Source organism: Sinocyclocheilus grahami, unplaced genomic scaffold (assembly GCF_001515645.1).
Source record: "Sinocyclocheilus grahami isolate Dianchi unplaced genomic scaffold, SAMN03320097.WGS_v1.1 scaffold1070.1, whole genome shotgun sequence".
Taxonomy (NCBI): domain Eukaryota; kingdom Metazoa; phylum Chordata; class Actinopteri; order Cypriniformes; family Cyprinidae; genus Sinocyclocheilus; species Sinocyclocheilus grahami.
In genome coordinates this window covers 327,540-341,093 of record NW_015506249.1, presented here as the reverse complement: position 1 = coordinate 341,093, position 13,554 = coordinate 327,540, and the positions used below count along the sequence as shown (strand labels likewise).

The 13,554-nt window shown below is 40.4% G+C and overlaps 1 protein-coding gene across 1 annotated transcript in view; it reads left to right on the top strand.

Moving 5' to 3' along the window:
- Nucleotides 1–13,554, top strand: part of cers1 (ceramide synthase 1) — a 15,474-nt gene extending 1,920 nt beyond the window's left edge. Inside the window, exons 2-8 of the mRNA XM_016251799.1 lie at nucleotides 7,906–8,065; nucleotides 8,741–8,921; nucleotides 9,090–9,251; nucleotides 9,853–10,000; nucleotides 12,154–12,278; nucleotides 13,194–13,280; nucleotides 13,513–13,554. Of these exons, the coding sequence (XP_016107285.1) occupies nucleotides 7,906–8,065; nucleotides 8,741–8,921; nucleotides 9,090–9,251; nucleotides 9,853–10,000; nucleotides 12,154–12,278; nucleotides 13,194–13,236 (819 nt within the window). The 3' untranslated portion in view covers nucleotides 13,237–13,280; nucleotides 13,513–13,554. The remainder of the gene's footprint in view (nucleotides 1–7,905; nucleotides 8,066–8,740; nucleotides 8,922–9,089; nucleotides 9,252–9,852; nucleotides 10,001–12,153; nucleotides 12,279–13,193; nucleotides 13,281–13,512) is intronic.

Here is a 13,554-nt window from a genome sequence, read left to right as displayed (position 1 = left end):
CTCCCTTGTTCAGCACATGTGCTGCAATTAGCGGGATCAATATGGGTTGGGTCCCCTGCATTCACGTTTGCTCTGGGCCCTGCGGTTTATTCCCCCTTCTGTAAATTGTTTTCTCTCAGCACGTTGAGAAACCCTGACGGATGGCGCGGGGCAGCTGGCGTGATGTTTATACGGAAATATGTGACGTGTCAGGGCCTTGTCTGGTTTGTAACCCTTGAGTAAGAGACAGCGAGGTCTTGGCAAAGAGTTGCAGCACCGTAGTTTGTGATTAAAAACAGGCATGGCTTTGAAACTAAAAAGATAAGCATTTGCCACTTGTAGACCGTTAGTCTCTTATCAGTGTAACTTGTGCTTCTTGGCTAATAATACCCTCTCCGTGAAAGAGGGTGTCCCCTTCTACATAACACAGTATTAAAGTCAACATGTAGCCATATGATCAAACCATTGATCATCTATCAAATCAATGAGAATGCAAATGTATAGGATAGGTTTAAATGAGGAACCAATTATTTACCGATAATCTTCCCTTTCAGTGAACTGTCAACCCCTGGAGTCAGTGAGCAGAACCTGAAAACCGGATAACTTTGTAAAGGGACTGGATAAACGGACTCGTTGAAAAGATCTGATTCAAAAGATTAAATCATTCTGATTCATGAAATGTGCCAAGGATTGTTGGGGAAGATGTTACGGTTTTCAGTGATTAATGACTTAAATATGGGTCTGTTCTTCACACTAAGCTATCATAGGACTTCATAATACATCAAATATAGTGCACAAGTCATATGGAGCCCTTTTGGAACCGTTTTTTGGTCTGAACGTCTGAACTCGCTACTGCAGTTTTAGTATACTGTACTTTGGCCACAAGATTGTCTTGTATGTCTTGGGATATAATTTCTGACATAGTTTGCAGATTTTAAAGTGTTTTGTGGACTATGCCCTGCACTCTCAAATACATGCGTGCAGTACGTAACATGATCTTTCTGCCTGCTTTTTAAACTAATCTCCATGTTGCCTAATAAACAATTTATGACATGAGCTCTTAGTGCTAATGAGACACATTCATTTTTTAAGTTCCCTTGCACTTTCACGTTTTCAGACTCGATGGATGACTAGCACAAGGCCATCTGGCCAGTACAGTGTAAACTGTGTGTGTGAAAAAAAAACAAGGTGTTGACTGCATGCTGGGTGGCCGAAGGCATGCTGTTTTGACCTTTGATGAGACTGTGATGATCACTATTCACTGGACCAGAGGATATTTTCAGTAATCACTCCACTTAAATCAAAATACATGACAATATCGTGTTCTGGCAAACATCAGCTGTCTGAAGAGCTGCCAAAGGAATATCATGTCACACTGTGGATTCTGCAGGCACTAGCTAACCTTTGAGTTCTGTGTCTTAACAGCAGTTCATACAGACAGAGGTCATCAGCTCTTCAGATAGTAAAGTTACAGATGTGTTTGAATGATTTACATTCTTAACACATGCTGAACAAACGTAATTGCGATACCAGCAGGTGCATTGATCTTTCATTGACCTGTTAAAAGACTGTCAATCAATTTTTAAGTAATCAATTATGTATACATATACTGACAGAGTAATTTCTAGATTTTGAAATTGACACGAAATAGTACTTCTGTCAGGACCACTATTGTCAATATAACTTACGATTAGCATACATTTTAGGTTGGGGGAATGGTTCTGTTCTGGGCAAGCACTCCCTGCCCATCCACGCAGCCTAACATGGATAGGAGCAGGGAGAGCAGAATACCCCCCCCTAGGGTAACAGAACAGAACCAACATCAATGATAAATGTAGCAGATACCATTAATGTTCTACGTGATTATTTTAACAACATGATTCAGTTGTCTGACTCAATGATATATTCACTGCCAAGTCCTGACTGGACGAGAGGAGGAGCTGGGGATGGAGGTGGGTGATTAGTTCCTGAGCGAAGCGATACCTGCTGAATAATGACTGAAGGGACCTTATGAAGGGAATTATGATTGGTGTCGTGATCCTATAGGTAGACGTGGATCAGCTGATGTAAGCTGACTAACATGGCCTGCCAGAACTATCGCTACGCTCCATTTATATGACCAAGCAGAAATGGTTATTAGCTAATGCTGATAGAAGATTCTTCTAAAGGTAACCCTTCAAAATGTGCAGCCCTGTATATTGACCCTGAAAGACAATTAAAGCACTCACTAATTTATGCCCGCTCAGAGACCTGATACGCTGCACTGTACTAGATACTTGTATTGAAGCTGAATGCTTTGAATGTTTGGTGCTCAGAGTGGAAACTGCATGCCATTATCAATAGGCATCTAAAAACTTCTGCATCCTTCCTTCCTCATTGTGACGCCCTGTTACGTCTACTCTGATCTCTTGATCTGATACATCATTTTCACCAGAAATGATGACCGAAAATAAACCAGTAATTCCAAAAACAATCAAAGCTTAAGGAAACATAACTCAGCCCCAACAGGAAGGAAGCAGGACGGTTTTTGAGGGGAAAATTAGTATAAGATGTGGCTCCATCTGGCCCTGTGGAGATACTTTTGTCTCTTTTATGACATTTGTCCCCTCAAGAGTATTGGGGAAAAGGTTTTATTCTTATAAAACTCTTATATCTCCTTATGATCTGATCCATTTATATTTTTGCACCCTCATAATAAGTGTGTCCCTTTCCACCCAAAAATTAAAATTGTCATGATTTACTCCCCCCCCGTTATGTCATTTTTAACCTGTATGGAACACATTAGTAAAATAATCTTCATTCTTGACTTCCATACAAGTGACCACATTTGCCAAAAGTGATCCATATGAGAAGTTGCATGTAGATTCAAATAAACTTTAAAGGATAACTATTGGTTAAGAAAGGTATGAGTTAATACTGACAGAATATTTGGTTGACCGTCCTTTTAACTTGCTCTTTTAATGTAATGCAGATCCTAAAAAAAACACCAAGCTGAAGGAAATTACTGTTTACATATGTGGGAGATGAGCTTGTCCTTTTTCATAGTTTGTTGTCATTTGTCTTTTATTTATTCTTCAAGTTGCTCTTGTAGTACAGTGGAAATCCAAAGAGAGCATCGAACCAGTAGGGAAATGACATTGTGATGGAAAGCTTTTTACATGTGTGGGAGATGGGCTTATTCATTGTGTTTATTGTCATTTGTCTTTTATTTACTCTACAAAACCACCTGCTATCCTCAAACAGTTGCCATGGAAACTGCATGTTTAGCCGATAGGTCAGCTCTTGTACAAGACCCCAAAACAAAACATATTTCAGTTGCATTCGGTCACCAGGTCCAGAATGGGTTCAGTTCAGCCCTCGCTTCTGCTTGGCGTTCATGTGCTGGGAGAGTGAGGAGAAGTAGTTGGCGGCCTAATATGGCTTGTAATGTGTCTTCCATAACAAGACTGCATTCCCAGAGGAAACTTCTGCTGCCCAGAGGGTGGTCTTTCAAAGCTCAGGAGACTTTTTGGGGAACTAATTTGCGTTTCATTAAAGCTGCAGTCTGTAACTTTTTTGGGTAAAAAATGATCCAAATAAATGTTTGGGCAAGTATATAACCAGCCAGTGTTCAAAACGTTCTCCTTATTTTAGCCTGATCCACAACGGTAAGCTTGTAATAAGGTTTTCTAATTTGAGTGGTACTGGTAGGCTTACGCTGGAAATACAAGCATATCGCCCTAATATGGCTTGTAATGTGTCTTCCATAACAAGACTGCATTCCCAGAGGAAACTTCTGCTGCCCAGAGGGTGGTCTTTCAAAGCTCAGGAGACTTTTTGGGGAACTAATTTGCGTTTCATTAAAGCTGCAGTCTGTAACTTTTTTGGGTAAAAAATGATCCAAATAAATTTTTGGGCAAGTATATAACCAGCCAGTGTTCAAAACGTTCTCCTTATTTTAGCCTGATCCACAACGGTAAGCTTGTAATAAGGTTTTCTAATTTGAGTGGTACTGGTAGGCTTACGCTAGAAATACAAGCATATCGCCGTTCGTCTTTGCATCATTACGTCACCTCTGTAAACATAAAGAAGGAGTCCCGGCTAGTAGGCTATATCGAATGTGAGGATGCTGCAGGTGGCGGATCATTTATAGCCTTTTCTCACAGCATCTGTAATAATTGATTTATCATTTTGATGGTGGATTGTAATCCAGAAAGGTTAACTGGAGATTCACCAGTAGTCTACAGGTAACGCTAATACACACTAAATAGATGTAGTCACGCAATGCTGATGTCAACATTAACATTTTGAGAACGAAGTACCTTTTTTGGGTAAAAAATGATCCAAATAAATGTTTGGGCAAGTATATAACCAGCCAGTGTTCAAAACGTTCTCCTTATTTTAGCCTGATCCACAACGGTAAGCTTGTAATAAGGTTTTCTAATTTGAGTGGTACTGGTAGGCTTACGCTGGAAATACAAGCATATCGCCGTTCGTCTTTGCATCATTACGTCACCTCTGTAAACATAAAGAAGGAGTCCCGGCTAGTAGGCTATATCGAATGTGAGGATGCTGCAGGTGGCGGATCATTTATAGCCTTTTCTCACAGCATCTGTAATAATTGATTTATCATTTTGATGGTGGATTGTAATCCAGAAAGGTTAACTGGAGATTCACCAGTAGTCTACAGGTAACGCTAATGCACACTAAATAGATGTAGTCACGCAATGCTGATGTCAACATTAACATTTTGAGAACGAAGAACAACAATAATAATAATTTGCATGGTTTGATGTGATATGAGCTAAGCGATCATTAGATTTAATCACCATTGTTAGTGCAATGTATTGTAATGCTTTTTTTCCCCCTCAGTTGGTCAGAACAAAAGTGGCAGACATGTTACTTGTTCAGATGACATTTTCTGGTGAAAATTCTTATTGGAGTCATACTATTCTGTCTTTACATGTTACCTCTGGGCTCTATTCTACGAAAACATGGGGTTTTCATTTCTATGCAGATGACACTCAAATCTATCTACCAATCAAGAAAAGCAATTCCACTGCGATTACTTCTCTTCTGAAATGTTTAGAGGAGGTTAAATCATGGCTAGCCCAAAATTTCCTCTTCCTAAATGAAGACAAGACCGAGGTAATTGTTTTCAGTTCAAATTATAACTCTGTGTATAAGACCCGAGTTAGAAAGTTTATCCATTTTTAGATCCTCGCGGGTGCGGAATCTAGGTATTTCTAGTCGACCAGCATTTAAAATTTGATAAACATATCTCTTCTGTCATTGGGTCCAGTTTCTATCAGCTTCGTTTACGGTCTAAAATGAAAAACTCTCACTCCAAAAACTCTAGAAATGGCTGTTCATGCGTTCGTTACGTCTCGTCTAGATTACTGCAATTCTTTATATTGCGGTATATCTAAATCTCAAATTGTGCGTCTTCAGCTTGTCCAAAATGCTGCGGCCAGACTTCTTTTAAAGTGTCGTAAACATGAACACATCACTCCAATTCTCAGATCTCTACACTGGTTGCCAGTTTGTCAGAGAATAGACTTTAAAATTCTCCTCTTTGTATATAACTCCCTACATAACCAAGCTCCTGTCTATCTATCTGACCTTCTTTACTTCTATACTCCGTCTAGAAGCCTACGATCCTGTGACCAGGCCTTGTTGGTGGTCCCTGACGTTAGGCTTAAGCGTAGAGGGGAGCGTGCATTTGCAGTGGCAGGGTCACGACTCTGGAATACCCTACCTTTAGAGATTAGAATGGCCCCTTCTTTGTCTGTTTTCAAGTCCTTGCTAAAAACGTATTTGTTTTCCTTAGTGTATTGACTACTGTGATATGGTAATTTTTAAACGTGCGGTTTTAAATTTTTGTCTGGTTTGTTCTCCGTGTATGTGGTAAAATTGTTGCTCTTCTGGAAAGCACTTTGGTTGTATATGTGCTCTACAAATAAAATTAACTTGAACTTTCAAGACGTAGAATCTGTGATTCCTAAGTAGAGCGAATATCCACACCAGTGCAGTGACTGACAACCACACATCAAAACATTAGATTCATCTGCGCTGAGTCGTCGTGCCGATGCACAACCCATATAAAGATGATAATTCCGCAAATAACTGCAATTGCAGGTTTCAAACAGAAAGGGCGACAAAGAGGCAAAACTTATGGACTGCAGCTTTAAGTTTCTTCATCGATTCCTATAGAGAAATGACAAGACACACAAATTAAACATGGCTGACAAAGAGAACAGATCTATGAAACTGATGTGGATGTGGATAATTCTAGAGATTAGAATGGCCCCTTCTTTGTCTGTTTTCAAGTCCTTGCTAAAAACGTATTTGTTTTCCTTAGTGTATTGACTACTGTGATATGGTAATTTTTAAACGTGCGGTTTTAAATTTTTGTCTGGTTTGTTCTCCGTGTATGTGGTAAAATTGTTGCTCTTCTGGAAAGCACTTTGGTTGTATATGTGCTCTACAAATAAAATTAACTTGAACTTTCAAGACGTAGAATCTGTGATTCCTAAGTAGAGCGAATATCCACACCAGTGCAGTGACTGACAACCACACATCAAAACATTAGATTCATCTGCGCTGAGTCGTCGTGCCGATGCACAACCCATATAAAGATGATAATTCCGCAAATAACTGCAATTGCAGGTTTCAAACAGAAAGGGCGACAAAGAGGCAAAACTTATGGACTGCAGCTTTAAGTTTCTTCATCGATTCCTATAGAGAAATGACAAGACACACAAATTAAACATGGCTGACAAAGAGAACAGATCTATGAAACTGATGTGGATAATTAATAATAAATGAGTTATATTGAATCATATTGAAGATCATACTTTCCATTGGCAAACCAAGCACACTCGAAGACATCTCTTCTGAGCAATTTACCAGAAGAAAACAGACAGTCTGAGAAGCATTGAACTTCTAGAGCAAGCAACTGGAATATTAAAGAGATCTCATTTGTGGTTGTCTTTTGGGACTGGCCTAAACTAATCTTTGATTAACTTGTGGCGATTAAACCACAGAGCAATGTCAGGCTGCTCAGCTGAGAAAGGATGTGTGCTGTCTATCACAACCATAAGCTGCAGTCATCCGCAGCCACCAGCATCAGCAGCAGACAGCCTGAACCTCAGCTAGAGGCAGTGATAGACAAATGGGGGTGGGGCATTTTGGTGACAGCTGGCCTCTATAAATAACCCCAGTGGGTGGAGGCAGAGAGCAGAATCCTGCAGTGCGAGCCACATTGCCTTATGACCAATCAGAGGCAACCATGAGACCTACGTCCACAATTGTGGGGCCACATAATGTCAACGTATATGCCTAGTTTCGAAGGCCTACTTTTTTTTGATTGTCCTGAGCACAAGGGAGAGTGCAGATCAGGTAACGGCAAGTAAAGGTGGGGATCATGAATAGATAAATGATTAAGAAAAGCTTTTAATCGCATCTTCAGTTACGGTATCATTACGCTTCACATGCAGGATAGTCTGTCACAGGAGAGACAAGGTGAATGCATCATCCAATGTATCAGAGTGGCCTTTTTTATAACTCATCCTACTCTAGGAAGTCACAAAGATGCTGTACGATTTCTTGTTTTGTTTAATGCAAATTTATAGAAAGAATTTATGCTGTTTTTAACTTGAAAGTCTTGAAAATGTTTAAACTGATTTTGCCCTGTTGTGGTTGCATGACATCACACCAACTTTGTGGCACTTGGGGAGATAAATGCATAAATGAGTCAAAGTTACTACGTAATAAGTATTAAGGACAGCATGGTAAATTAACCTTTGTTGATAATTTTACATGGTAGCATGGTTTAGCATCATTTATCCTCTGTAATTTGGTTCCTAGATGTCTTTGTTGACGGAAGAACACCTGCTATTCAAATGCAGGCACTTTAATTTAATTCTTTCCTCTTGTCTTTCACAGCCTTTTGCACAATGGTGTTGTATCCAACCAAAAGATGTCTCAAAGATGCCGGAGAGTGCATGGAAGCTGGTCTTCTACACAATGTCATGGTCATACAGCACATACCTTTTGTTTTTCACTAGCTATTCCTTCTTTCAAAACCCCCCATCTGTGTTTTACGGTAAGGTTCATACTTGACATGTCCTGTTTTTGTATGTAATTATTTGATTAAACCCTGTCGGGCCTGAATAGCTCAACCTTTAGGTTCTTACAAGCATTTGAGTTGTGTAGTAAACTTATTGCATGCTACTTTTAAGTGGTATAAATATACTTAATCATTGAACGTCCAACAAAACTTGTGTGGTTGGGGGGGGATGTTAGACATCTTGAGGAAAAGGTTAAATATTAAATGACTAAAGATCTGATTAATAAATATTAAAAGTCACAAGTTGCTATTATCTGTTAACACTCCTTATCAACACAATGAAGGCCCATTCTCGCTGGCAACTGATCACTAGTTACGCTCCCATTGGTTGTTGCTGTATAATGTCATTGCTTATTTGCATAAAGTTTGTCACATCGCCAAAGACCAGAAAGGCCAGAATCTATCACCGGTCATTAAAAATTAATGGCATCTTGTGGTTTCAAATCACAGATAGTGTGAATGCCCCTTGCCAGCAACATACAAACAACTTAAATCTCTACTATAGCAGTAGAAATAATCTGTTTTATGAGGCCAGTGTTCCACTGTTTGAAAGTCAAGGTCATTAAAATCTAGAGTTTTTTTTTTTTTATGGTTGCGGAGTTCACTTGGAGAACTCAGTGACACTTGTTTGTTCTCTCTTTCTTGGCTTAGACTGGAAGAGTGGGATGTCGGTTCCCACTGATATCACAATAGCTTACCTAATCCAGGGCAGCTTCTACGGCCATTCCATATATGCCACCATTTACATGGATGCCTGGAGGAAGGACTCCCTTGTGATGGTGGTGCATCACTTTATCACTCTGGCCCTGATCACATTCTCCTATGCCTTCAGGTCAGGCAAATTCACAGGCTTTGTTAAAGCAGTGATGCTACAGCCTGTCAAAATGGGGTTTTGAAGTTCTAGTTTCCATAGTTACATCAATTGACAAATAATCAGCTCAATTTATATGCCACTAAAAGCAGTTCACTATCCACTCATCATTGTTCGTATCGTCCTCAGATACCACAACATTGGCATTCTTGTCCTCTTTCTTCATGACATCAATGACATTCAGTTGGAGTTCACCAAGCTCAATGTTTACTTCAAGACCCGGGGAGGGAAAGAGTACCTCATCAATGATGTCCTGTCCAACATGGGGGCCATTAGTTTTAGCATCACATGGTGAGGTTTGCCTGTTGTTCAAGAAACCAGAAGTTTTCTTATTGATGTGTATGTAGTGACACAGCATTGAAACCTTATACAAGCCTAAAAGTGATTTGCATAAATAGGCACACATCCTTCTTTGGTCCCGGGACAACATTCCCATCAACTGATCATTGCCCTAAAATTTCAGGGATTGGTATGCTCAATCCTCCACTTTGATCTGACAAAACTTACAGTAATTTCTGGACCTAAACTCTGGAGTAGGGTAGATCTGTAGAAGCAGGATTGGGTACCCTTAGATTAGGGTTAGGAAAGGTTGATAGGAATGCTATGCAACAATAGGTGTTCATCTAGCAAAATCCCCTTCTTGGTTTAATAATCTATGTGAAGGCTACTCTAACAGTCCAGGTCCACTTTCCTGCAGAGTTTGAAAAAAAATCTTCAGGATTGCTTAGCCCTCAAACGCCAGAGTTTTCCCACCTCTGCTCTGCCATATCCCTTGTATGAGTAACAACTACCTACTGGCCCTTTTGTAATGGATTTTTAGCCTGTCCAGAGGATGGTTGAGAGATCCAGTCGCCTTCACATGTGAGCTAGTTTGTTCTTGCTGTTTGTGCAGGTTTTGGTTCCGTTTGTACTGGTTCCCCCTCAAAGTTATGTGGGCCTCCTGTGTCACCAGCATCCAGTCGGTTCCCCACATCCCTTTCTACTTTTTCTTCAACATACTCCTGTTTGCCCTGCTCCTCATGAATATCTACTGGTTCCTGGTAAGAATGGGTAGTTTAAGAACACAACAGCAGTGTAGTGTAGCTCGGTTAGTAATCTGAAGGTTGCCGGCTTGAGCCTTACAATGAATCCACTGAGAGATATCATCAAACAGTTCAGTTAGATAGGCCCCAGTTTGCTCTAATGAAGTGTTTCTCAACCCTGATGCGGGAGTACTTCCAACAGTGCACATTTTGGATATCTCCTTATCAAACACACCTGATTTGACCAATCAGCTCATTAGTGCGTCAGATAAGGGAGACAACCTAATGAGCTGATGACCTGAATCAGGTGTGTTCGATTAAGGAGACATGCAAAATGTCCAGGAACAATTGCTCTAGAGCAGGGGTGTCCAGTCTTGCTCCTGCTGGGCCACTGTCCTACAGAATTTAGCTCCAACCACAATTAAACACACCTGAACCAGCTAATCTAGGTCTACTTGAAACTTCTAGGCAGGTGTGTTGATGCAAGTTGGAGCTAAACTCTGCAGAACAGTGGCCCTCCAGGACCAAGTATGGACTAATGATGTCTGATTCATTTCTGCAAACCGGTTCTTTTCGGACAGATCGGCTCATTGAATCGGTTCAAAAAGCCGATTACCTGATTTGACCAATCAGCTCATTAGTGCGTCAGATAAGGGAGACAACCTAATGAGCTGATGACCTGAATCAGGTGTGTTCGATTAAGGAGACATGCAAAATGTCCAGGAACAATTGCTCTAGAGCAGGGGTGTCCAGTCTTGCTCCTGCTGGGCCACTGTCCTACAGAATTTAGCTCCAACCACAATTAAACACACCTGAACCAGCTAATCTAGGTCTAGTTGAAACTTCTAGGCAGGTGTGTTGATGCAAGTTGGAGCTAAACTCTGCAGAACAGTGGCCCTCCAGGACCAAGTATGGACTAATGATGTCTGATTCATTTCTGCGAACCGGTTCTTTTCGGACAGATCGGCTCATTGAATCGGTTCAAAAAGCCGATTCATCGGTTCCTGACGTCATCAAGCAGTATGTCCCTATGCATTTCTTTTCTAACTCAGTGCCATGTTGTATCAATGAAAAATTCAAATCAGTAATTTGTGTGAACGCATATTGCTGATTATTGCCATATAATTCACTTAAGTTAATGGTGTTTGTGGTCAGTTTCATTCGCGGATCCTTTATGTCAGATACGACTGATTGACCAATATTGACTAGTCTACAACTCTGATAAGATTCCTAAAAGTTTCACACCTACAGCACATATTACAGACATTGATGCACAAAAATTAATTTATAATTAATTTTCAAACGCAGATATGTTCTACATGTCTAAAGTATAAAGAAAGAATAAGCCAGTCTTATAAACTCCTTGATTTCGCTTAAGGAACTTTAAATATAATATGCATGCACAATAAACTATAGTAAAATTTATTTACATCACTCGACAAAAAGGTTTTTGCAAGTTTTAATAAAATTTAAATTAATAAGTCATATTAAGCATTTCCAGTACACGCCTCAGGCTTGCACAGTATCGTCAACTCACTCATCAGAATCTTCTGTAATCCTCGGCAAACTTCCCCACGGCTCATTCGGTTCTTGTTGAGTCCTCGGTAACTCTCGGCAAACTTCGACAATTGGTTGAACCGGCTAAATCAGTTCTTTTTGAGTTGGACGTGCTACTTCGGCTGTGCGTCCTCATCAACCCGGAACTAAAGTTCGATTCAGTTCGATTTGTGAACCAGCTCGACCGGTTACTTCCTGAGAACCGGCTCAAAGGAACGATTCGTTCAGGAACCGAATATCACTAGTATGGACACCCCTGCTCTAGAGGGATTGTCCCAGGAATAAGTGTACTTTAGGTAGCTTAACATAAAAATGTCTACTAAAATGACTACTTCTAAAATTAAATCTTACTGACCTGAAATCAGTAGTCAGATCGTGTTAGCTAGATATCTAGCAGATACTTTATCCAAAGTGTCTTGCAGTACGCTTACAACATGAACAGTGCATGCTACCCTGACTTTAACTGTAACTTGAATTTTAACCTACAAACTTTGGATAACTGGTTTAGGACTTTTAGAACAATTACCTACCATATTTTACCCTGATCAAGTTACATTTCTTATGTGTTATTGCTATGAAAATTCTCTGTAAATGTCAATGTTTTCTTTTAACAGTTCATTGTTCTGTTCGTGGTGAAGGCCCTGACGGGCCAGATGACGGAGGTAAATGACGTCCGGGAGTACGAAGATGAGAACCTAAAGGAGCAAAAAGACACTAATGATCCGATGTCTACTGAAGGGTAAGCAAAGAAATGCAGCAGTCGGTGGTTAGCGCAGGTTTACAGCATGTGCATGTAACCAAGAGGAAGTCGTGTGGTCAGCTAGCAGTTCAGGCAGAACTGAGACCTGTAAAGTCAACTACCTTGATCGACTTCTTTTGAACCAAAATGTTTTTGCCTATTCCTAATAGTATTTATAATTTTTACAGTGGTGTAGGCAACAAGTGCACTTGACCCATAAATGTGCTCATTCCAACATGACCTGAAGGCAGCATAATGTTCCATTTCTTTGAAAATGCAGTTTTGCTTTACTAAAATATAGCGCTAACTAGGACCAGAAGAGTATATAAAACAAGGCTATATTAGACACTTGATTTGTGCTTAATCTGGGCCCCTTTAAAAGTTTCACAGTTGGGCAGTGTTTTATTATAGCTTTCGATATACTAACCACTAAGACCGCTTTGTTCCACGCACCTTATGACAGCAATAGCTGTAGGTTTAGGGCAGGGATCCTCAAATCTGGCCCACGAGATCCACTTTCCTGCAGAGTTTAGCTCTAACCCTAATCAAACACACCTGAGCATGCTAATCAGTGTCTTCAGGATCATTAGAAAATCACAGGTAGGTGAGTTTGATCATGGTTGGAGCTAAACTCTGCAGCGCATTGGCCCTCCAGGGCAAGATTTGAGGAACCCTGGTTTAGGGTAACGCAATCGGGGATCACGGAGTGTGACGGTCTGTTTCGACCTGATCTGTGAGACGTGGAGATTGGATGAAAGTGCCGTCTCCTGTATATGTGACAAGCCTCATGGCATTAGTCCTGTCCTTATCTCTCAGACCTTGAAGTGAAGTGATATCCGACCATGCCACATGCATCCTGCGATCACATCCTTAAAGCCTGACAGTGTGCTTTTCACCTTTCTTCCTTCCTCTTAGGAAACACGTGCAGAACGGGATCACCAAGAAGAAACATCTATAATGTCTAGGTGCTGCCACCTGCAGGCACTTAACGATGACTGCAAGGTACTTATGTGAACTAGTTTGATTCTAACCTCAGAACGGCAAGGTGCTTGGACAGTCATAAGAAGAAACAATATCGACCATCATTTGCATTTTATCTTGATTATTATAATTGTAACTGATATTATAATTGTAATCATAGCACTGTGAATGTTACTTGTTATCTGTCTTGTGCATTGCTTAATTATTATTTTTTTTAAGTTAAATGAGTGACCTCTCATTAATTGTTAATCAGGAACTTGCGGTGGGAGTGCCTGATATCTCTGCCGGTGAGAAA